This window comes from Panthera tigris, chromosome B1, assembly GCF_018350195.1.
Source record: "Panthera tigris isolate Pti1 chromosome B1, P.tigris_Pti1_mat1.1, whole genome shotgun sequence".
NCBI lineage: Eukaryota > Metazoa > Chordata > Mammalia > Carnivora > Felidae > Panthera > Panthera tigris.
Genome location: NC_056663.1, coordinates 109,338,681 through 109,363,479, shown reverse-complemented (window position 1 = coordinate 109,363,479; position 24,799 = coordinate 109,338,681). Strand labels below are relative to the sequence as shown.

The following is a 24,799-nucleotide window of genomic DNA, read 5'->3' as shown; positions in this document are numbered from 1 at the left end:
GAATATTAACAGGTGATCCTGGTGAGACAATTTGGAATGAGACCAACATTACGTCAAACTTCTGAGTCTAAACTCTCCTTCTTGTTTTCATCTCATCCCTTCACTGACACAACCTTATTTCTCATTAATATTCCCCTTTACTCCAGTTGGAGCCAGCCTTCCTTATCCATAATCCTCTACCATACAAAGCTAACATCCTGACATTGTCCTTTTCTTATCATATTCCTGGACTATCTTCCATTTGCTCTATGTCTCCAAATTCCACTTGGAATTTGGACAAGGTCTTAAATGATATATTCTGTGCAAGATATACTTCTAAACTACTGTGAACAGTTCGTTACGTTGGTCATTCATTCCATTCTACTCTGAAGTTGATTGCAAACCTTGTAATTTTTCTTTGGTATCAATCATAAGTTGATTTCTAAACTAGAATATAAGTTCCTGGAAGACAATTATCTTTTACCGTGTATTTTATCTGGCATAAGTTAATCACCTAGGAGATGTGCAAGAAATATTTGTCTACTTATTGATTGGAAGAGCAAACATAACATCTGAGGTAGAGTAGCATAGTGAGGAAGACACTGAAATACCTGTTCCTTGTATTTTGAATGCTGTGTTTATAAATTTCTTCTAATACCTGTTAACTGAGCCCAGTAGATCATGTATAAAGGTTCTGATATGATAATGGTCATTTTAGAAACGCCTCCTTATTTTTTCCTCCCACATCACCCTCCTCTGCCAATTGTGACAATGAAGTCACAAATAGTTTGCCGTATTATGTGATTTAAGAAAAAGAAACCAGCTTGCTGGGGTATCCTCCAGTTTCTATTATACATGTGTTTCAACCCCCAAACAGCTGGTCTAGTTGATCTTTCTAGACAGTAATAATCTATTTCTCCTTAAACATTCCCACCGATGTAACTGACTTCCAGTGTTAAACAACACTATGTCATGTCATTAACAATGGAATAAGTAAAAAACACTGGCCATGGGTATATTAACAAAGAAGCTGACAGACTGGAAATATTTACTTGATGGGTACTGTTGGTGACCCAGAGCGATGAAAATGAACATTCTGCCACTTTCCATCCCGGCGGTGCCACACACGGGTTTCTTCTGACTGCATTGTCTTTGGCATCCCGCTGCCATCCATGTACTGTGTGAGCCTAATGTACGCTATGCAGGCAGCATCATCACCTACCAGGTGTACATGGGGGTTCAGGATAATAGTGTGGATTGGTTTATTGCTTTTGGACAAAGCTGAAAGAGAATAAAATGAAAACAAAACTTAGTTACTACATACAGAAAACCAAAACCAGTCACTTCATCTGGGGCCAATGAATGCAATGTCATTCATTCATTCAACTACTAATTGTTTGCTTTGAGTCCCTGGCACTGTGCAAAGTAAAAGAGAAAGGAAAAAAGAAAGAGCAAAAGTAGATAGTCATTATTTTCTTTGTTTCCCTTCATAGAGAAGTTGTCACTCTGGAAACTCAGGGACACACAAAGCTGAAGGTGAAGAGGTGTATTTATTTATAAATTTATTTATAATGGGAAGTGGTTAAAAACAAAAGCCATACTGGGGCACCTGGGCAGCTCAGTCGGTTTAGCCTCCGACTTGGGCTCAGGTCATGATCTCACAGTTTGTGGGTTTGAGCCCCGCATCAGGCTCTGTGCTGACCGCTTGCTCAGAGCCTGGAGCCTGCTTCGAATTCTGTGTCTCCTTCTCTCTCTGCCCCTCCCCAGCTCATGCTTTGTCTCACTCTGTTTCTTAAAAATAAATAAATGTAAAAAAATAAAATAAAAACAAAAGCCATGATACAAATAGAGAGGTAGAGGGCCTGGCCCAGATGCATGGAGCAGTTGAGAGGATACCCTGTGGTCTTGTTCGTTTTGTTAGTTGATGAAATACATGGGACAAGGAAATATATCAAGTATCATGCTTAACTGACTGAGCCACCCAGATGCTCCTAAAATGCTTTTTATTTATTTTTGAGAGAAAGCGAGAGAGCAAGTGAGGGAGAAGAAGAGAGAAAGGGAGACAGAGGATCTGAACTGGGCTCTGTGCTGACAACAGAGAGCACAATGCAGGGGCTTGAACTCATGAACCCTGAGATCATGACCTGAGCTGAAGTAGGACGCTTAACCAACTGAGCCACCCAGGCGCCCCTGATGTTATTCCTTTAGATCACTAAAACAGGTTAAACTGTTTTACCTGTTATGCAAACCTCTCTCCCATTTTCAGAAAAGATCGGAGTAAATTACTAAATGCTACAGTCACATAAAAAAGAATATCCCATTATGAAGAATATGTATTTATGGTAAGTAATGACATACAGTTTCTATTGAAGTAAGTTAAACATTTAAGGGGTTAATTATTCTTTTATTAGTGATGAGGTGGTGTCGATTGAGAACCAATTGGAAGAAACGTTATGAGAGTATCAGGAAATTTACTGAAGCTTTGTTAAGGCCAATTTACCACATAATTCTTTCCTTGCAAATGCCTAGTGACTATGTAAAAAAAAAAATCATTAAACATACTTTAAATTAAAAACCCATGCCACAGCAGACATTCCTGTCAATGCTTATAATTATTGGAAGTGAATTGGATTATTCTAGTCCTTGCTACACTTCCTCTTTAATTTGATGAATTCACTCTATGTATCATGCAAACAAAAGACAATTCCTAGTCTTTAGGTGTAAGGAAAAGAAAGATAAAAGGAATTTCTGGTTTACACTTTTTTTTGATGATCTCAAGGATCTCAGGAGTTTCTTTTGCTACTATCTCTGAAATGTGGCTATTTCCTCTAAGACCACTCAAATTCTTATAGTGAAAACTGAAATATTTATTTACCCGATCACTCATCTTCAGGTACATTTCACTTTGAAAATGAGCACTATGCTTGAAAGCGCCCCTTTATGTCAAATATTCTGATATGCTATGGTGTCTTTTACTTTTTTGTACATAAACAATGTTTTATGAAAACTTATTTTTTTGGTAATTCATTTTGCAGCTTATATATACATTTGCTGGGACTTAGCTGGGGTACGTTCCATCAACATTACCTTTTATACAAAATCAAAGAGTTTCCAAAACACCAAAACTTTTAAGCTTGTCATTTTTTTTTCAGTTTCAAACACGAAAAGTGTTATGATGTAAAATACTGGACTAAGGTGAAAATTCTCATTATAGAATAGAGCAAAGCTATAAATTTAAGAGAAATTCAAAGAGGAATTGCAAAAGGCATGTTATTAAATTTAGAATAAATGTACCATTTTCAAAGTAGAATCGGTGAAAGTCCATCCCTTCCACTAAATTACCCAAAGCTTCAGGTTCAAAAGCAGTAAGGCCTGGGTCACAGATTTTTCTGTAGGGGAAAAAAAAAACATAATGAAAATAACCAATACATGGGTTAATATGTTTTGTTTATATAATATAATATACTTTGTTTCACACATATCCAATCTTATTTATCAACTCTTATTTTTCACTGGAAGGAAAGAGTCTTTAAAAAAACATAAAAATATAAAATTTCTTTCACAGGCCTTGGCAAGGTGAGTTGAGGAACAGATGCTATAAAAGCATTTTGCAGGGAACTCTGATAGGCGCAAGATAACACAGCAAGTTCCAGCAGATGATAACTAGACTTCTCTGGGGGTCTCCTTTTTAAAATTTTTGCTTTTTTATATTTCCAAGATGAATTCTCTAGGCTTTCTCCAGTTTTTCCTCTTATTTTTAATTTTTTAAATGTTTATTTTTGAGCGTGAGAGAGCGCGCCTGAGCACAAGCAGGGGAGGGGCAGGGAGAGAGGGAGACACAGAATCCCAAGCAGGCTGCAGGCTCCGAGCTGTCGGCACAGAGCCCGAACTCACAAACCGTGAAATCATGACCTGAGCCAAAGTCATATGCTTAACCCACTGAGCCACCTAGGCGCCCCATCTTACTTTTATTTTTTTACACTTGATCTTAGCCAAAAGGCCGAGAAGTGATTTACTCTTAAGTTGTCGGAGTCCAATACACTCTCCAAGTCCTACAAAATCAACATTGGCTCTGAAACTAAATAATTTTGGAACAACTTTTGACACCTTCTACATTCATTGATTTGAAAGCATATATCACATGCTGTACTTTCTCGAAAAGCTGTTTTTAAAGTTTATTTCACTTGGGGTGCCTGGCTGGCTCACTCGGTTAAGAGTCCAACTTCGGCTCAGGTCATGATCTCACGGTCCGTGAGTTCGAGCCCCACATCGGGCTCTGTGCTGACAGCTCAGAGCCTGGAGCCTGCTTTGGTTTCTGTGTCTCCCTCTCTCTCTGACCCTCCCCTGTTTGCGCTCTCTCTCAAAAATAAAAATAAAATATAAAAAATAAAGTTTAACTTTTAAAATAAAATTGAGAGATTCAAACATACAGATTAGTTTTCTTTTTAATACTAGAAATGTAATTCAACAAAGAGGACATTTTTAAATATTCAGAGAAAGCCAATGGCTTTCTTTGGAGAAATTGATTCCATGAAGAATTGTTAAACACCTATGTGGCAGATATTCTTTGAAACAATTATAATACAACAATTAAGACTGGAATAGAAATAAATACAAAGTGCCTGAAAACCAGACTACTTACATATGGGACAGGAAAGATTTAGGAGAAAAAGGGAGCTGGGCTTTTAGGAATGTGTAGAAGTTTTCCAGGTGTGGGGAAGATGGTAGGCAGGAGGAGGGCAGCAAATAAAATAGCTTAATAGTGAGAGAATAGAGAGTATGTTTAGGGAACAACTAGTCGCTTGATCTGGTGAGCACTGGGTCAGTGGGTATGTATATAAGTCCCATAAAGGGGGAAACAGTTCCTTGGGCCTGTGGTGATCAAGGCAGGCTTCTCAGAGAAGGTGACATAAAATCTGGATTTGAGGAAATAGTGCAAGTTTACAAAGTGATAAAAGGATTTGGGACTATTTATTTTGGGGGAAAAACACTTTAACTGTTCAACAGAAATACAAGTTGGCCAACATGTATTCAAAAGGCCAACTCACTATGGTTCTTCACAGTATTGTTCATAGTGCATGGAACCGATTTTTTAAAGAATGCTTTTAAAGTAGAAAATAGTTGGGGCGCCTGGTTGGCTCAGTTGGTTAAGCGTCCGACTACAGCTCAGGTCATGATCTTCCAGTTTGTGAGTTTGAGCCCTGTGACTGTGCTGACAGCTCAGACCCTGCAGCCTGCTTTGGATTCTGTGTCTCCCTCTCTCTCTGCCCCCTCCCTCTCACACTCCATCTTTCTCTCTCTCAAAAACAAATAAACATTAAAAAAATGTTTTTTTTAAAGAAAATACTTAAAAAAATTCAGTGAATATTTCTGTGGTTAAAAAAAAAAAAGCCTTAAAGGCAGGAGTGGCAGAGGGGAGGTAGTGAGGAGGGCTTTTACATTTTGTCTCAGACTTGCTGGTGGGCAGGTACTTTCAAGCTCAAAGTCAAATATATATAATCTCTAAGGGGTGAAATGGGAATACCGTGTTGCTATGGTAACAGGAATTTATTCTGCCAGGGGCTATTACTTCCTCTGCAAATATGACTTCTGGTTGTCAACATTGGTGAATCAAAAATTTTTACTACCTTATATTGGTGCTGAAATCATCTGAGAATCACCATACTATGATGGATCTCTTTACCAACCACCAAAAAGAGTCAATATATCTGAAAACCTGTTAATCTGTTCTTTCTTTCTCTCTCCTCTGTATATATGCATTTATCACCTGTCATAGGCTTTGGATTAATAAAGGATTCACAAAGCTGCCACTTGATATGTGTATGTGTGAACACACATGCTCTGAACAGGTGTCCTAAGGACCAGTTGACAGGGCTTTACCAGTGTATTCATCCAAAAAGCTCCCATGTAAGGTCCTGTTGAATTATCCCTGGGCCTGAGTTGAAACATCAGGCCAGATTCCAGGCCTCTGTAGGTAAACAGATGTGATTCCACAGGACTGCATTATTTAAAATACCTTACATTAACCTGTCTTAGAATATAGGAAACGTCCCAATTTTGCCTGGCTACGACCACCAACAAAATACACTTTTTTACTATTCTTTTTTTTTTTTTTTCAACGTTTTTTATTTATTTTTGGGACAGAGAGAGACAGAGCATGAACGGGGGAGGGGCAGAGAGAGGGAGACACAGAATCGGAAACAGGCTCCAGGCTCCGAGCCATCAGCCCAGAGCCTGACACGGGGCTCGAACTCACGGACCGCGAGATCGTGACCTGGCTGAAGTCGGACGCTTAACCGACTGCGCCACCCAGGCGCCCCAACTTTTTTACTATTCTACAGGAGAATGCTATTACAAAAAAATACATATTTGAAAATAGTATTCTCATGTTTAGAGAACATGTTCTCATGTTTTCCTTAATAGAGTTCTCAGCAAAACGATAGAAGAGCAGCTTCTATGACACAGAGTTCTCCACAACTGTTTAAAAGGGAACTCTGGTCTCCGACGAGAGTTTTATTTTAAACTTCATATCTTACTATTTCAAGTGTACTTTATTAAATCATGTGAACATAGCTGATACACACAAATATATACACATGCATATGCATGTGTTTGCCTGTATATGCATTTACACATTTAATTTACAAGAAGCAATCCTGCATTTAATTTAGTTCTTATACTCATTTACTTTTCATATTTTATAACAGATGATAAAAGCAATACCTTATATAAAATTTGGGAAAAAAGGCAAGAAAAAAAATTCACACATAATTTCATCTCCCAGAGGCAATGTCCTTTTTTCCTTCTCAAAACCAATTTGTCATATCTCATTCTATTTTTAATGCTTTTTCTTATGTAGTTGGAATAATTATGTACATTATAATTACATCATAAGCATTTGCCAGATTTCTAGAAACTACATAAACATCCACTGTACCGAATGCACCACATATTACTTAATGGTTTCCTTAATGTCGGACATATGTTTCCAATTTTTCACTATTATGAACATCGCTTCAATAATATTTTTGTTTATATTTTTTGTCCATGCTTTAGATTAAAAATCCATACCCGTGTTAAATTTTTTAAAGTTTATTTATTTATTTTGAGAGAGTGTGCATGAACGGGGGTCATGAGAGAATTCCAAGAAGGCTCTGTGCTGTCAGGGCAGAGCCCAACTAGAGTCTCGATCTAACAAACCCTGAGATTATGACCTGGGCCAAAATCAAGAGTTGAACGCTCAACCAACTGAGCCACTCAGGTGCTCCCATACCCATGTTAAATTTTTATCAGTAAAATCAGAGGATTAAAACAATTTGAAACTTTAGAAATAAATTTGAAATAAATGCTTTCTGGTATATAAGAACTAAACGTCCCTTCTAACCACTGCCACCACCACCTACCTAAATTTTTGCCTCCATTTATACTCCATCCCAGTGTTGGAGGAAAGTCATCATAGTCCTACAGTATCTGCACTCCACTGCTTGTCAGCAATTTTTACCCCTGCTGGTCTGACTGGCAGAAAATGCTCTTGCATTCACATTTGCACATTTGGGCTTGCTTGCTTGCTTTCTTTCTCTCTCTCTCTCTCTCTCTCTCTCTCTCTCTCTCTTTCTTTCTCTCTCTCTTTCTTTCTTTTCTTTTCTTTTCTTTCTTTCGTATACAAGTTTTATCTATTTGGGTAGCCTAATCATTTTATCTTCTCATTTGTCATTACTTTCTCTGCTTTTAAATTTAGGTCTTTCCAATCAGAGATCAAATTCAATCTTTTTGCATTGAACTCTTTCATTCAAGAGGAGCTCCTCGTATGGAGTAAGAGGAAGGCTTGGACTGATTTTTATCTTTGTCCAAATAGTTAGCTTGTTGACCTACATACTTTGTGAAATAAGCCTATTTATTTGAATGCTTTATTTTTACTTGATTTCCTTTATATACCCTATGGTCCAGTAGTTCATAAACTTTAAGCATTGGGAGTTTCTTCAAATAAACTGTTACCTAAGAGACAAACTCATAAAAGAGACAAAGAAAGGTTGAGGCGTGCTGGCCCAAGAGGTAGAAGGCTGCCTCATGTCTCCTTCTGATCTCTCTCTGTCCCAGGATCTTGACAGAGCTGCGAGGCAAAACATCTCTTAAACCAAAATGTACTTCTATGTGCTTTCCTGTCTCTTGTGTTTTTGCTCTCATGGATGCTCTGCCTGGAATGCCTTCCCCATATGGAGGAGTGGGTGATTACAAGTCTGTGCATTGACCGGGAGAGCACCAATCCTCCTATCAGAAGCTTTGTGTTTCCTCTGTAAATCCTATTTATGAAATAAAGCTATCATTGACCTCAAACCTGGGGTTAAATATACATGAATTCTGGTACACTGAAGAATGCACTCATATATAAAATATTTTGTTCACATGCATGAAAGCAAAATAAATGTGCCTCTACTCACGTGTAAGCTTCAAAGTCCCCATTGTTGATAGCTTCAATCAGTTGTTCAGTGACTTTGATAATTTCTTGCTTTCGTGCTAAAGGCAAAGATAGATTATTTTATGTGGCTTTTGTCCTTTGTTCTCATAAAACTCTAACAATATTGCTATTTTTCTTAGAGTTTTAACATTTAAGACCCATCCGTCCCCCAAACATGGTGTTATTCTCTCTACAATCTTGCTGTTTATAGTGCAGAGATCAGCATCATCGACTTCTTTTGGGAGGCTGTAAGACTCACAGATTCTCAGGTCTACTCCAGACCTACAGATTCAGAATCTGCATTTTAACAGGACCTTTAGTCACCTAGAAATTCCAGGCTATATTTTTTAAATAAGTTCTCATTACCTTCATCAACATAATTGGGTTTGTAATTTTTTTTTTCTTTGAACATTTAACAGATGTATGTCTATCTTCAGAATACAGAGGATCTTTTACATTGAGACACTTCAGATACTTTTTACCGTTCAGCTCAACCAACTCTGCAAAAGGGGATGCTAACACTGTAAATGACATCATATTTAGACAAATGGCCTTCAGTGAACTCTATGAATTGGAAAACCAACATATGAATCAATATGTGGACATAGGCAGATAGTTCGATGGAACCTCCCTGAAGAGCTGTCAATTCCAACACCAAACATGCTTTGTTTCTATTTCCAGCCCACAATTGGTAAAATTTTTAATAGTTGGCTTGGCTCAAATCCCACTTATTCAGTAAATTCCTTTCTGATTCCATTTGCAAATGTTCCTTGCCTTTTCTGAATGCCTACAGTGTATCATTCATTTGGTAATGAAGCATATGCTATAATACCACAACACCTTTTTTAGTTAAATCATTACTAGTTTTAAATTGTTATTAAACTTTGTTCACTGTGTGATGGTCTTTCTAGTTAAATTAAAAGCTCCCTTGGGGCAGGGTGGGGGGAGGCTATTTTTTGCATCCTCTAAGTTTTATTCCAATGTCTTTAAAATAGGTGCTCAATAAATGTGTGAATTTGATCAACTGCCATTAATGATAATCTTTTGATTTCAGAATTCTATTGTTACTAATGAAATTAATGCATGGAATTTTTAAAATTTAAATTTCTATGAGTTTTGCTTTAAGAACATTGTGATACTTCCTTAAATCACTGGAAATTAACTAGGAGAGTCACAAAGAGTTATGTTCATTCCATCTTAGTGAAGCTGCTATTCATAACAGAAAAAGCAGAAGTCTGGTTTTAGATAATTTTTTTTTCCAAAGTTTGTTTATTTATCTTGAGAGAATGAATGAGAGTGCAAGCAGGGATGGGGCAGGGAGAAGGGGAGACAGAATCCTAAGCAGCCTCTGCGCTGTCATCGCAGAGCCTGGCTGAAGACTCACCAACTGTGAGATCATGACCTGAGCTGAGATCAAGAGTTGGACACTTGATCGACCAAGCCACCCAGGCACCCCATTTTGTTATTGATTAAAGGCAACCAATATGTATTTTTAATGAAACTGATCATTATTAAACATGTTTTAACCACAAAGTTAAGTGCTTACATTTTCCAAGTTATGATGTTCCTTATTGAAAATAAATATTCTGTAAACCTAACCTCACTTATACTATATGAGACTACCCTATAAAATATGACTGTTAATAATGCCAAGGTTAATAATATAAAAAAATAACTATATAGGTTAGATTTCATTTTAGTTACATTATTAACTTTCTTTTATATTATGAAAAAAGAACAAAGTTTCTTAGCTTCTACACACATTTAAAACATTTTTTGCCCTTGTTCAGTTGATTTATGAATATCTAGAATATATCCAACACCAAAACATACTGACACCAGTAGTAGCAGGGAATAATTCTGTAATAGGGATGCCACCAGTGGCACATTTTAGCTTAATTTAGTTAGGCAATAAGTGATTCATCTGTTTCTGGCCTCAACAGTATGAACATTTGGCAAAAGTGCATGACAGCTGACCCGATTCTGGAATATAAAGGACACTGGTGCTCAGAAAAGGAGATTAAGAAAATGTGACTATCAAAACCTCCTCAAAATTAAATCCTTGTTTAAAGCTAATATATTTCCTAGTTTGCTAAGTAAAAAACTACAGTTTAGAAAATGTCAATTTTTAAAAATGAGATGGAAGAAAAACGAATGTGAAATCAGTACCCTTTGTAGAGCTTCATTAGGCTAAGGCTCAGTTTACAGAGCATGAAAAGTTCAAGGTCACGTTCTGAATTTTCTCAACATCTCTACCTTCCCTGATAAACAAAATATGGAATTAGAATATCGGCTTTAGGTATGGCCCTCTCTCATACTGTGAGTCACTGTGGAAATACTTATTATCTCTTTAATAGTTTACAAGCTACAACTGGCTTAATTTTTGTCCTGCACAATCAAAGCAACACAAATTGCCTTCTCTCTTAGTTCTTAGGCTCAGAAACAATGGTCCTTTAGCTGGCAGCACAGCAAGTGGGAATTAGTGAGAATGCTTCTGTGCTGCATCATCAGGAAAACAACATGACAATCTTGGCTTCAGAGGCCCTGGAACTCAGGAATCTTTAGAGTGCTTACTTCCCTGGGGCAAAGGAGCCTGAGTGAGTCATAGGTAGCACATGACAGCTGACTCTTTAAAGGAAAGCAGAAGTCTGGAAATGAATCATTTGTATATAGTAGTCTACTGTGGTTGGGACTATTGCCACAGTGACCTACAGGAAGAGTGAGGTGAGGTTTTGGTGCTTGCTGTCGAACAGTGAGGATAAGGGACAATCTACTTCTCAGAAGTGAGGTTAAGGGACAGTCACTGTGCTAGGTGCCTGGGTGCCTATCTTCTGTAGAAAGGTACCCCTATCGTCTGGCCTTCCCTCTTCCTAAATATCAAGTAATGACCACTCCAGAATTCAAACTGGGGACAGCTTGTGATGTGTCACTATTTAACAATTCAGATGAAGGAAAATTGTACCAATATGGCATTCCCTGCATACCAGAAGTTTTTCCATCTTTAGCTAGCATTTTAATCACTGGGGACTGATTACTCAGTAGTTTCATTTACAGAATAAAGGTACTGAAGCCTATACCCATAAGTCCCAAAGTAGTTTGTGGGGATTTCCAGGTTCCTAGGGGAAAGGCAGGAGAGAAAAGTAAGTGGGAGAGATGTTTCAGATTCTGAGTGTAATTGCTTCCCATGCAACCATGCAAAAGACCTAGGAACATTTTTATGTTCAAATTCATATTCTTTTTGGCTCCCTTATTTTTCCAAAGAGGACTGTTAGAGTTAGATAAGGATGTGAATGGTCCCAGTGTTAAAAACTAACCAACAAAACAAGAAACCCTGGGAACTGAGAATAAGTACATAATAAAACAATGGATAGATTTCAACATTTCTCAAACATTATCAGATCTGAACGATGATCAACAACGCTCTGGGATATGCACACAAACATTACCTACCGGTTTTACAGGTAAGTACAGAGAATATAGGCACTGACCAAGGGACACAGAGTTTGCTGATTACTCCTTCCCTCCATCTTGAAATACTTTTACTGCTTTCCTGCTTAATAATTGTGTGATCATATGAACTCTTATTTACTATGTTCTCTTTCTCTACCTGGACTTTAAATGTTTCAATTCCTTTCAAAGGTTCAATTTGAGGCCCTTCTCAACATACACTGTATCCTTCTGAACCCTCCCACACCAGTGTTTTATATTGCTATTTATGTCCCAGTGACTGGCACATTGTTACTTCCTTTTTTCTAGTCTTTTCCTCTACCTCTGTGTGTCAGTGCCTATTTTGGAATCTTCATTTGGATATCTCAAATGCATCTTGAACCCAACATACGCTAAACTGATCTAATGAACTTCTACCTGCACAAATCTATTTGCTTTTCCAGGGATCTCCCTCTTGGTGAATGGCAACATCATCATCCAGTTGCATAAGCCAGAAACCTGAGAATCATCTTTGAATCCCTTATCCTACACACCCCATCCAATCTTTCAAGTTCTGTTGATTTTGCCTTTTAAAATATATTACATATTGGGGTGCCTGGATGGCTCAGTTGGTTAAACGTCCGACTTCAGCTCAGGTCATGAACTCGTGGTTCGTGAGTTCAAGCCCTGCGTGGGGCTCTTTGCTGATAGCTCAGAGCCTGGAGTCTGTTTCAAATTCTCTATCTCCCTTTCTCTCTGTCCCTCCCTCACTCATGTTCTGTCTCTCTCTTTCTCTCTCTCTCTCTCTCTCTCAAATAAACATTAAACATTTTTTTTTAAATTAAAAAAATAAAATGTATTACATATTAGTTCTTACCTTCTTCACCACCACTCTGGTGTAAGCACCCATCATTTCATAGTAAGTTATCTGAAGAGACACTATGAAATCTGGCATAATCTCGACTCTGCTCATCTCACCAGACTCATTCAAAGGCCCTTTTACTTTATCCTCTCCACTCCACCCATACAGCCTACTCTCAGAAATGGAAAATGGCCAAACTGCCTTCTAGTGTTAGCCTGTATATATTATCCTCTCTTGGAGAACGGTCCCCCATCTTTGCTTCCACTTCTTTTATCAGATCTCAACTATTATTTCATTGAAAAAGCCTTCTCTGACCCTCATTTTAGGAGAGGTCTCCATGTTATAAATTCACACTTATCTTCTCCTACAACTGCTGTTTAAAAGCACCTAGCATACTAGAATTTACATATTTATTTGTGTGGATTTGATTACATTTTCTCTATTTGTAAGCTCCACAGGGGCAGATAACTTACCACTGCAACCCAACATCTAGCATAGTACATGCTTAATAAATATTTGAATGAACAATGGGTCCAGAACAGACTCAAGCGCTTTCTGATTCCCAATCCAGTGGCCTTTCCAACATATAAATACTTCATTTTTAAATGATGGTCAGAGAGCCTTTAAAAAATATACAACTAATAAAACAATTCAGATTTTAAGAAGCTTACCTTATTGTTTACTGACAGTGAAAGAAAATACTCTTCAACTTGTCTAAAACTAACCATCAAATTTCTTTCTCTTTTTGACTTCCTTATTTTTGCTAATGCAACCACAATTTTACTGGTCTCCCAGCTGAAAAGTTTGGGTTACTTCTAGACTCTGTTCTCTCCTTTGTCCTCATATTGTCCTCCACAAGTCATTTAATTTTCCATTATCATCTACATGATGTCTCCTACGGTATATCCTTAGCCTCTTCGTCTGTTTGCCTGCCCTTGGCAATCTCATTTATTCCTCTGGCTTTAACCATATAATGAAGACTGCCAAATCTCTATCACTAACCTTAAACCTTTCTGGGCTCCAAGTTCATATTTCTATCTGATTTGTAACATCTCCGGTTACTCTGGCATTTCAGACCTAGTAGGGTGCCAAGATGGACCTCAAGTATCTTCCCTGAGAAACCTGCTGCTTGTCTTCTATCACTCACCTTGGATAGTGATGACATAATCTGCTCAGTTACCCAAACCAAAAGCCTTGACACTTCCTTTTCTTTCAGTTCTTCATATAGCTGATCACCAGTTCTTCTTCACTCATCTACATCTTTCTCAGATCCATTTATTCCTCTTTAGGCTAATGGCCACTTCTCTGATTCAGGCTCATAGAAGTTCCTAACCACTCCTGCTCCAAGGTCACATCCCACTCACTCCCACTCTCCACCCCTCACTGTTGTAAAATCATCTCTATAGAATAGGGCTAACCATGCCTTTCCCCCACTGTCTAGAAGCCAAGCCCAATATTCTTTGTTCTTGAAAGATCTTCCTACTTTATTTTTCTAGCTTTGACTCTTCACACTTCTTTTCCCCCAGGAGTCCCATATAACGTACTCTATAACTACACCAAGTGTCTCACTTTTCCTCAACTAATCCTGGCTCTTTGATAATGTTTTGCCTTTCTTCTTACCATTTCTTCTGCCTGAAAACTCTCCCTCTTCTGTCTGGAAACCTTCAATATTCTGCTCCAAAGTTCTCTCTTTCCTATAGCCTTTCCTAAGTGCTATTCACAACTCTTTGGTTATACTGCAGTCTTCCTAAAGCATTATCACAGGATGTTCATAAATCTGCTCAGGCAGGACTTGACAGTTTTCTACCTTCAACACCTGGCACTGAATAAATTCCTATAAATGCATGCACATATGAATACATAGATGAGGTGTATAAAATATTATATACATTTTGAAACATTAGATAAATGCCAAGTATGCTGGTGATGATCACGTCTGGCAGCAGTTTGAAAGTAACTGTGCTAACTGAAAAGGCACTTATGGGGGCACCTGGGTGGCTCAGTCAGTTAAGTGTCCAACTCTTGGTTTAGGCTCAGGTCATGATCTTACAGTTCATGGGTTCAAGCTCTGCATCAGGATCTGTGCTGACAGCATGGAGCCTGCTTGGGATTCTCTCTTTCCCTCTTTGCCCCACCCTGCTCCCTCATGCTGTCTCTCTGTCTCTCTCTCTGTCTCAATCTCTCTCTCTGTCATAAATAAATAAACTTAAAAACCCACAAAATCCCTTAAAAAAAAAAAAAAAGAAAGGGCACTTACGGGATCTTGCATAGCTCAGAATCAGCAGAATGACCACTCTGTGTGACGCCATGGTATTTTAGATGCCAGAGTAATTTGTATAGATCTAGTAAGATAAACTAGGCATATCTAGCCAATGTTTAAACTTGTAATTTCTTTTCAAGAGAACTGAGTTCAGAGAAATATCCTAGTTATTCAAGCTTGAACTTTCCAGTAGTTATAGATTTTGGATTAAGAAGTTTGCTGAGATGAAACCACTTGACAATTAACCTTACTCAGGCGTCTATCTTGTCTACTGTGAAACTCAGACTAGGAAATGAACTGAATTTATAGATGCAAGTTGATCTTTACTAAAATGTTAGCACAGTATCATACACTGAAATCTTTTAGTGAACTGTGCCTAAAGACTACTTAATGATCAAAAGTTGCACAATTAAAATTTTAGCTTTTTGGGGTCTATTAGCTCATTAGCAATTCTGCTCATTTACTTTTTGCCAAGAGGTATAGTTCTATTTAATTTAACTTCTTTTTACATATCTCAGAGGTATCGGGCACTTGGCTGCCAGAGACTTGAAGGACAGGGAGGTTAAGTGACTTGCTCAAGTCATCCAGCAAAGTCAGAAGCTGTGCCAGGGCTGGAACTTTATTTGGCTGAGGTATCTGTTTAATTCACTAATCTATGTTCCTTTCCAGCCCACAGTGCCTAATTCAATATTTTGAAATAATAAACTTAAATGAACCACCTGAGTGCCTTTGAACTTACTCTGGCAAGGTGACTGACTACTTAATTACTGTGCCAAGGTTGTAATTAATTATTATACCGATTTCACAAAACTGGGTGCCCCATGGTTTCATTGTCTTTTTCCACACTGCCATTAACGAAAATAACTCTTAGCAATAGTTATTATCTTCGGCAAATATACAAATTAGGATCATTTTCATGCTATTGGTAGTTTATAGAAAAAGGTGCCTATCAACTAAGCTGTTTCGCATTTCCTATGCAATTAACAGCTTGCTTCTTAGTGATTTCATTTTTATTTCACTAGTTTCATGTATTAACATTCAGGAGAATATTTTCTATTATTTTGGCTTTTAAAATCAAGCCCATAAAAGATTTTAGAGTTGCCTGGTTTACCCTGGAATATTTTACTTAAATTAAGAGCTGGAAATTACCAAATTTCTCCTCAGTAATGCTTTCAAGAATTGTTGTAAAGCTCACTTACCCAGAAGTCACCTGTTGAACGACATCAATTACTCAGCTCTTTAATCACTAGTGTTTCTTAAGATTACAAAACTAAATTATTCAAATCATCTTTGTACTTTGCTCTATAAAAACTGCTCTTAGTTTCAAAGCATAAAATGTTAATTGGGAGAAGAAGTGCTATTAATCTTAGCCCTGTTAAATTTCTATGACTTGGCAATAGATGATTAACAAATATTTAAAAACAAAAAAACTCTAGCATTGGGATCATTTAGTATAAGTGAAAATAGGTTTACATTTTTAAAAAAGTTTGTGAGGATATCATTGGGTTACAAAATATGACCATGTCATTCCTAAAATGATTCTAGATGTAAAGAAGTAAAATATTTACTATTTTTTGTAAAAAATTAAGGGATGTATACTTATAAAGACTTTCATTAAAAATGGCTTACGTTAAGTTTTAGAGTATAGAGAAACTATATGTAGTTATGTAGAATATTTGCTTATATGGAAGAATTCAGTCCAGCCACATTAAAGCAATTGAATAACTGTTCTGGTATCCCCAACTGACTTGTAGAAGCTAGAAACAGCACAACATTGTGAATACCATTGAGTATTTTAGTATTAAGATTTGTGTGAATCAGATAGGTGTGGTACCACTTCCAGTTAAGAGTTGATGACATGGAAGAAAAAGATTTTAAGAAACTGGTTCAAAGATTCACATCAATTGCTTGAGGATTAAACTGCAGTCTCCTCAACAATGTGGGTCGAACTTGAGGGCATTATGCTATGTGAAGTAAGTCACAGAGAGGAAGACAAATACTGTATGCTTTTACTTATATGTGGAATCTCCCAACCAGACAAACAACTCATAGAAAAAGAGATCAGATTTCTGGTTACCATAGGCAGTACTGGGATAGGAGAAGGGGGAATTGGAGGGAGATGTTCAAAGGGTACAGACTTGCAGGGCGCCTGGGTGGCTCAGTCAGTTAAGTGTCCAACTCTTGATTTCAGTTCAGGTCATGATCTTCCAGTTCATGAGATCGAGCCCTGTGTTAGGCTCTGTGCTGACAGTGCAGAGCCTGCCTGGGATTCACTTCCTCTCTCTCTGTCCCTCCTCTGCTGGCACTCTCTCTCTCAAAACAAATAAACTTGAAAAAAAAGGTACAGACTTGCAGTTATAAGGTAAATAAGTCCTAAGGATGTCATGTACAACGTGGTGACTACAGTTAACACTGTTGGATGGTATATGTGAAAGTTGTTCAAAAGTCCATCCCAAGAGTTCTTACCAGAAGAAAAAAACTTTTTTAAACATTTCTTTTTTTATATCTATATTAGATGTTAAGTGTTAACTAAACCTACTATGGTAATCATTTCACAATATATGTAAACCAAATTCATTTGTTACATATAAACTTATTTAGTGCTGTATGCTGTATATTAATTATATCTTTAAAAAACCATAGTCTACTAGCATTCAAGTTTGTACACTTGAATGAAACAAAGATACTAAGCATTCTCAATGAGTATCTGTTTCCTCCACTGTAGAACCAAGGTGATAAAGTTATTTTCTCAAAAGAAAATAATCAGACTTGAAAAGGAGACAATGAGATAGAATTTTTAAGTATCTGGAAAATTTTTGTTTTGTTTTGTTTTTTGACAAGAAGGAAATCCAGCCTTCCCCAGACCCTGGAACTATAATGAGTCCAATTAACCCCTCCAGTTAATTTTACATAATATCAGCCAAAAGAAGCATGTGTCTTTATGGTCAAAAGTAATTGTCAAAGTGTTAATGCTCTGTTATGCAATATGAATAGCCAGAACTAAGTATGTATATGTATGTATGTATATATCTATATCTATATCTATATATATCTATATCTATCTATCTATATCTATCTATATATATATACATATATATGTATGTATGTATGTATATATATATAGATAGATAGATATAGATATATAGATATAGATATAGATAGAGAGAGAGAGAGAGAGAGAGAGAGAGAGAGAGAGAGAAGGGTTAAAACCCTGTGCAGTCATGAGTAAGTTTTTCTCCCCCAATGGTTTCTATTGTGGTTTAGCTTGATATTTTATTTTTAATAACTTATTCCATTCCTATATAAAAAGTATACAGTTTGAATTTAGCAAAAAATAGAATTCAGTATATTCTTGGATAAGTTTATTTGTAACTACACTTTTCTGAATAATTCAACTGGTAGGTTTGTAAATGCTCCCTGGGACCAAGAATGTAAGATAAACTTAACAGCATGTTCTCTATACTCCAAAACCATTTTAAATCTTTGTTTTGCACAAAGCAAAAATAAAAAGCAAGCAAACAAACAAAAAACCCTACCAAAATTAATTGAAGTGTGATGTGATTTTTGAGAAAGACTGAGACTGAACACAGTAAGAGTACACAAAAATAGTATTCTGCCTCCATATTTATTGAGCCCAGTCTGATTTTCTGAAGTCTTTTCTCCTTATCTCCATGTTCACACAACTCTTAGTCATATTTCGAAGTTTCTCATACCAGTGTTGTCTCAGTAAGGCTGAAGTGAAAGCGTTTTTTTTTTTTTCATCACCTACCACTGTATAGATATTTTAACTCTAAGAATGTCATGTCACGTTTTTCTAAGCATTAAGTACGTCTACTTGTCCCATTTTGAACCATTCCCCCAAATAGGTAGCAGCATCGCCTGTCATTGAAACTCCATACTTTCTAGCTAATTCTCATCTTCAACGGCTACAAAAATAGTGGCTGTGCTTTCATTACAAAGTCTATCATTATCCAATCCATAGCTTCCAGAATTAATAAATGAGAACTGAAAGGGCAGATGAGGTCCAGTGAAATGGGAAGAGAGAGGACAATTTTCAAAACATATCATAGAATACAATCGCACTCATACATAATTCAAGAGTTCTATAGTCTCTCTAATCAATAGTAAATTAGGGAACTAGTGTAATAAGTTTATAGGACAAATAACATAAATGAGGAGATATTTTTAATTTCGAAAATTGTGGAATAATGATAGACTCTCTTGATAAGTCAGTTTGTCTATGGCATCCAAAGGCAGCATTCAATGTAACATATGTGCCTATATACATGTGACCACTGTTGCCTTCTGAGATGCAAGACCACTGCAGTGAAAAGGCGGAGCTGCAGTCAGTTTGGATATAAATTTACAATGTTTTGTCACAACTTGGAAAACTTACTTAGAGGAAAATTACTTACATATACCTCCTTTTTTCAACACACACACCACACACACACACACACACGCGCACACACACACACACACACACACACACACACACAAGTCCCTCTCACAAAATGTTATAAATTCCTATAACTCTTTTGATGTCCCCATGCATTTGACAGATTGCACTGGTAAGACTTCTAGGACCAAGAGTCATTTCTGTGATTTGTTACTACATTTTTCAAAGCTTAATTTGGAAAGGTAAAAATATCCTATCAGACCAGAAGTTCTTAAGTGAGTTCTCATAGCAAATGCTTTTTACTAAAGTGATTCCTCATATTGGCACTCTATAATCAGTTCAGCTCTGGGATATTCTGTGCTAAATTCAGCTTAGGAAAGTAATGTAAAAGTACTTGCTGTAATATCTTGACCAAATTTTACAAACCAGTAAAATTATTCTTTGTTTAACCAACGTGAGTACAATAATTTATGAACCATATATTTCAGAACATATTACTGTCACTTTTATTCTAGCATGTATTATAAAGTAAATTATCTTAAATTAACACATTATTATAAAATGTAACTTAGAATGGGTACATTTTTGAGTAGGGAATATTGCTTTGCCTTTATCTGTTGAATTCAAATGATGAACATTCATCAAATACACCATTCAGGTTGTTTGGTGAGTAATCAACAGTCCACACATATAAAATTCATATCTATATAATGATATATGAGATTAAGATAATAGTAAGAATCTTTCATAGAGAATAATTTTGAGTTAACATGGAGATACTGACTTGGAAGTTCAGCAGGGCAGACCACCATAAACATCTTTAAAAATTATCTCTAGCATTTGTATCAACAGATTACACAACACAACATGATGAGAAATGAGGTATAACTTAAATAACACTGATGAGGAAATTCTCCAATAACTCACAACCCTGATCATGTTAGAAAATTCTAGTATAGACTCTAAGGATACCAACTTTGGGACAGATTCAGACCTTCATCCAAAACCCATCTTTTTGTCTTGTTTTTTTTGTTTGTTTTATCCTCCATAACAAGTAAACACCACATTTCATTTTTATTAGCTGTTTATTTAAATGATATTATTAAAAATTTTTTTTTAATGTTTTTATTTATTTTTGAGATAGAGAGAGATAGGGCATGATCAGGGGAGGGGCAGAGAGAAAGGGAGACACAGGATCCAAATCAGGCTCCAGGCTCTGAGCTGTCAGCACAGAGCCCGACGTGGGGCTCGAACTCATGGACTGTGAGAACATGACCTGAGCTGAAGTTGGATGCTTAACCGACTGAGCCACCCAGGCGCCCCTAAATGACATTATTAAATTCCACCTTACCCTGCTCTGTTTATGTGCAAAATTATGAATGAAGAGCTATTTCTTGAAGAAAGATTTAAAATACACAATCTCATATACTCACACTGTTTCTACACTGACAAAAATATCTTTAAAAAGTCATAGCAGTCTCTTTAAAGTAAGCTGCCTTTTCTGTCATTAAAGATCATTAATCTTTTCAGAGGTTATTTATCTACTGTTCAGGAATATCTTTATATTTTATTCACCTTAACTTTATATAATGTGGTACAATATTTGATTAGAATACTAGACTTCTGAGTAAAGCAAGATAGGTATAGAATAAAAACATACTCAAAATAGATACCACCACAAGTTATTTTCCCAACTGAAGATATTCCCTAGTTCAAATTATAAACAAATGACATTTTGGAGCAGCATTTTTTTCTTTTTTTTGCTTTTTAAATTTGAAAATACATAATGGCAATGGGGTTTTTGTCTATTACTCAAACTTCCTAAAATCCAAAATTCTCTCCTTAACATTTTCCATCTGTGTTTTGCTAGATAGACACACTCTAAATAACCACATGTAGTGATGCTAAAGAAATCAATGATCCTGTAATAAATTATTTAACAAAAAGACAAATAGGTCTCTCACACTTGATCCGTTAACTTCTATCAAGAGGTTACAGTCTCCAAGAGGGATATTTTATGTAATGTTTCTTGAGACATTTTGCTTGATAAGTATGTAATAATTTTGCACATATATGCTTCTTTGTAAATATATATTTTACTTTTGTGGAAAACAATCAGTCTATATGCTTTTACTCTCAACAAGAATAATCAAGACAGCCAAAACTGAGCAAATTAAAAAAAAATTATGTTTATTTACTTTTGAGCGAAAGACAGAGACAGAGGCATGAGCAGGGGAGGGGCAGAGAGAGAGAGAGAGAGGGAGACACAGAATCCAAAGCAGGTTCTAGGCTCCGAGCTGTCAGCACAAAGCCTGACATGGGGCTCGAAACTCACAGATTGTGAGATCATGGCCTGAACCAAAGTTGGACGCTTAACCGACTGAGCCATCCAAGCACCCCAAAACTGAGCAAATTTTTCAAAATACTTGAAAACATAAAAAGATTGGTTTAGATGAGGGAAGGCTGAATCATTAATACATTTATGTTTAATTACAAACAAAGTATGTCTCTGAACTCAAAATTTTAAGTGTTCAAACAAAATTAACTTACGGCAAAAACCTCATAAATAATTTATTAATCTATTGAGTGTCTAGCATATGGTACCATGGAGGGAAAAAACAGTGAATTAACATTAACATAATCTACCTTGAAAATTCACCAAAAGTCAAAGGTATACTCTTTCTTTAATAAAACCCTTTTCAAAAAGTAGGAACTTTTAGTGTAAAGCAAAAAATGAATATTTCTGTACTTGGACAGCTTTTATGTTTATGTATATAAGTTGGCTGAATTCTATACATGACCTTAACAATTATAAATCTTTACCCACTTGTCTGAAATAAATGGCTTAGGAAATAGAAACACTGATTCTAAAAAAAAAAAAAAAAAAAAAACAGGTCCCTTTAGATTCATGGTCTCTTTTAATTGTGAGCCTTGGTGCTTATATCATCTACTAATAGGAAAGAATGGCCAGAAATAATATAATTTCACTAAGCAGCTCTCATGAGATAGACATTATACCAGGCATTTAACTAACAATCTCTCTAGTGAACATTACCATGCTTTATTATTGTTATTATTGTTAGGATAAAGCATATCAAACTACTTTTGAAGGTAAAAAATAAAAAGTTAAGTATTGAGATACTATCATCTCTAATGTACATACGACTCAGAGAGGTTTATATAAAGGGTTGGATTACACAGTCCATCAAAGGCTGGGCTGAGATTCAAACATAATATGTTTGACATCAAAGCACATGTGCCATCCAAACAAGGAAGAGGATCATACGTGAGTTACTTTTTACATTTGCAATTTCTTTACTTTTAGCTCCTAAATTATGGGGGGAGGGGCACAGAGCATCTGCATAAAAACCCATGAAGATAAAAATGGAGAGATCATAACGTTGAAAGTATTGTCATCATTTTATTGGCTGGTAGGACAGGGCATGGTTGGTATCCACCATACTTCCTTCCTCTATCAATTTAATATTTATTATTCCTATTATTACCAAACACTGGTTTAGATACTGCAGATACAGCAGGGGACAAAACAAAAATCTCTGCCCTGAAGAAACTTACGTTCTAGTAAAGGGAGAGAGAGACATTAAACAAATAAGTAAAATAAATATTTCACATAATATAAAGTACTAGGGGAAAAGCAAAGCAGAGAAGAAGAATGGAATTGGCTGGATTTGAAGGCACAATTTAAAGCAGGGTCATCAAAGTCTGAGAGGGTATCATTTAATCAGAGACATAAAAAGAGGAGGCAGCAAGCAACATGGAATGTGTATCAAGACATAACAGGCAGGGGACAAGTGAAAAGGCCCTAAGGCAGGAACCTGCTTGATACATTTCAGGAATAGTGTTCCTGAGGTATATAACATGAGATGAGGCCAGATGGTAAAGGAAGGCATGGCTGGTGGAAGTTCTCATCATGGAGGGACGTTCAATTCTAAAAGGGCTTTGGCACACTATGTTGAAACTAATATAACACTCTGTATGTTAACTATACTGGGATAAAAATAAAAAGTAAAAAAGAAGATAATAAAATGGCTTTGGCAGTCACTAGAAAATACAGAGTGGAAACATTATACAATCTGATATATGTTGAAAGTGTCACCCTGACTACTATGTTGTGAATAAACTATAATCAAGTAATGCTAAAGCAAGTAGACTGGATAAGAAGTCACATCAATAATATGGCCAAAAGATAATACTATCTTGGACCAGGGTGGTGGGAGTAGAGTTAGTGAGCAGCTGTCAAGTGGGAAAAAAATGTGTGTATTTTGAAAGGGGAGTCCGTTAGATTTGCTGATAGACTGATAGACTGAATGCAGGGTATAAGCAAAACTGAGGAGACAAAGAAAGTTTTATTTATTTATTTATTTTTTGGACAAAGAAAGTTCTAAGATGATGACCTGGGAGTATTAAAGGAACTAGAATATACCATAGGCATATCAAGTTCAGTTTTCATAGAGGCACTTCATCACAGATATATGAAAAAAGGTTGGAGACATGATATATAGGAATAATGCAATTACATCAAAACACTGCAGACTTGCACTGATAGTATGATGTAGGTTTCTTTTTAAAGAAAACACAATTGAATAGTTTAGGAATGTTCAAACCCAAGTGTAGTTTTTAAATTTTCTCATCTAATCTAAAGAGATCAAACCAAACATCCAAAGGTACTTGCATATTGCAAATTGTTTCCTTTGGGTGCTATAGTACCCACATATAAGTGATTAAGAATAATATGGCTCTAGCAGGGACATTCATTTTATCACCATAAAACAAATCACTGCAATCCCAACAATTAAATCAGTCTTTCTGTGTCAACTACAATGCTTATTTTAATATAATGGGTGGGCAAATTCTGCTAAACAACACTGGCCAGGAAAAAAATGTTATACCATTTTATATATACATATATATATATATATATATATATATATATATATATATATATAACAATATTATATAATATATAATATATATTATAATATATATAATACAATATTATATAATATATAATACAATATATTTTATATATATATATAAAAGGAAAGAAAGGAAGAAAACTGACAGACTAATTCATTAAGTACATTTTATTCATGTATCCTGGAAGAAATTGTCTTTAACACAGAATAAAATTTTAATGCAAAAATAGCCATTCACTGGGGAAATGTACCCAGGTATAATTTCATTAAAGAGGATACTATAAGACTGATAACTCCATAAGGAAAAATGTAAGCCTTTTTAGCCTCAGCCTAGTCTATCAAATCCAGCACACAAACGGTGCTCAATAATTTTTTTCTAAAAAACAAAACTGGATCCAAACAGTGGTCTCTTTGTTAGGAATTACATGTGTTACATGCATCTGAAATTTTCTGTATTGCTCACATATGACTCTAGCTGTGT

The 24,799-nt window shown here is 36.1% G+C and overlaps 1 protein-coding gene across 9 annotated transcripts in view; it reads right to left on the bottom strand.

The window, feature by feature from the left end:
• The window catches only part of CAMK2D (calcium/calmodulin dependent protein kinase II delta), a 313,406-nt gene that overhangs the window by 3,633 nt on the left and 284,974 nt on the right, over window positions 1–24,799 (bottom strand). For 7 of the 9 annotated variants that reach the window (XM_015540216.2, XM_007088183.3, XM_042984014.1 and 4 more), the window contains 3 exons: window positions 8,418–8,493; window positions 3,274–3,368; window positions 1,032–1,260 (listed from right to left, as the gene is read on the bottom strand). In XM_015540216.2, the coding sequence (XP_015395702.1) occupies window positions 1,032–1,260; window positions 3,274–3,368; window positions 8,418–8,493 (400 nt within the window). Of the gene's footprint in view, window positions 1–1,027; window positions 1,261–3,273; window positions 3,369–8,417; window positions 8,494–24,799 lie in introns of those variants that run through there. The other 2 variants (XM_042984015.1, XM_042984016.1) reach the window with 1 other exon arrangement.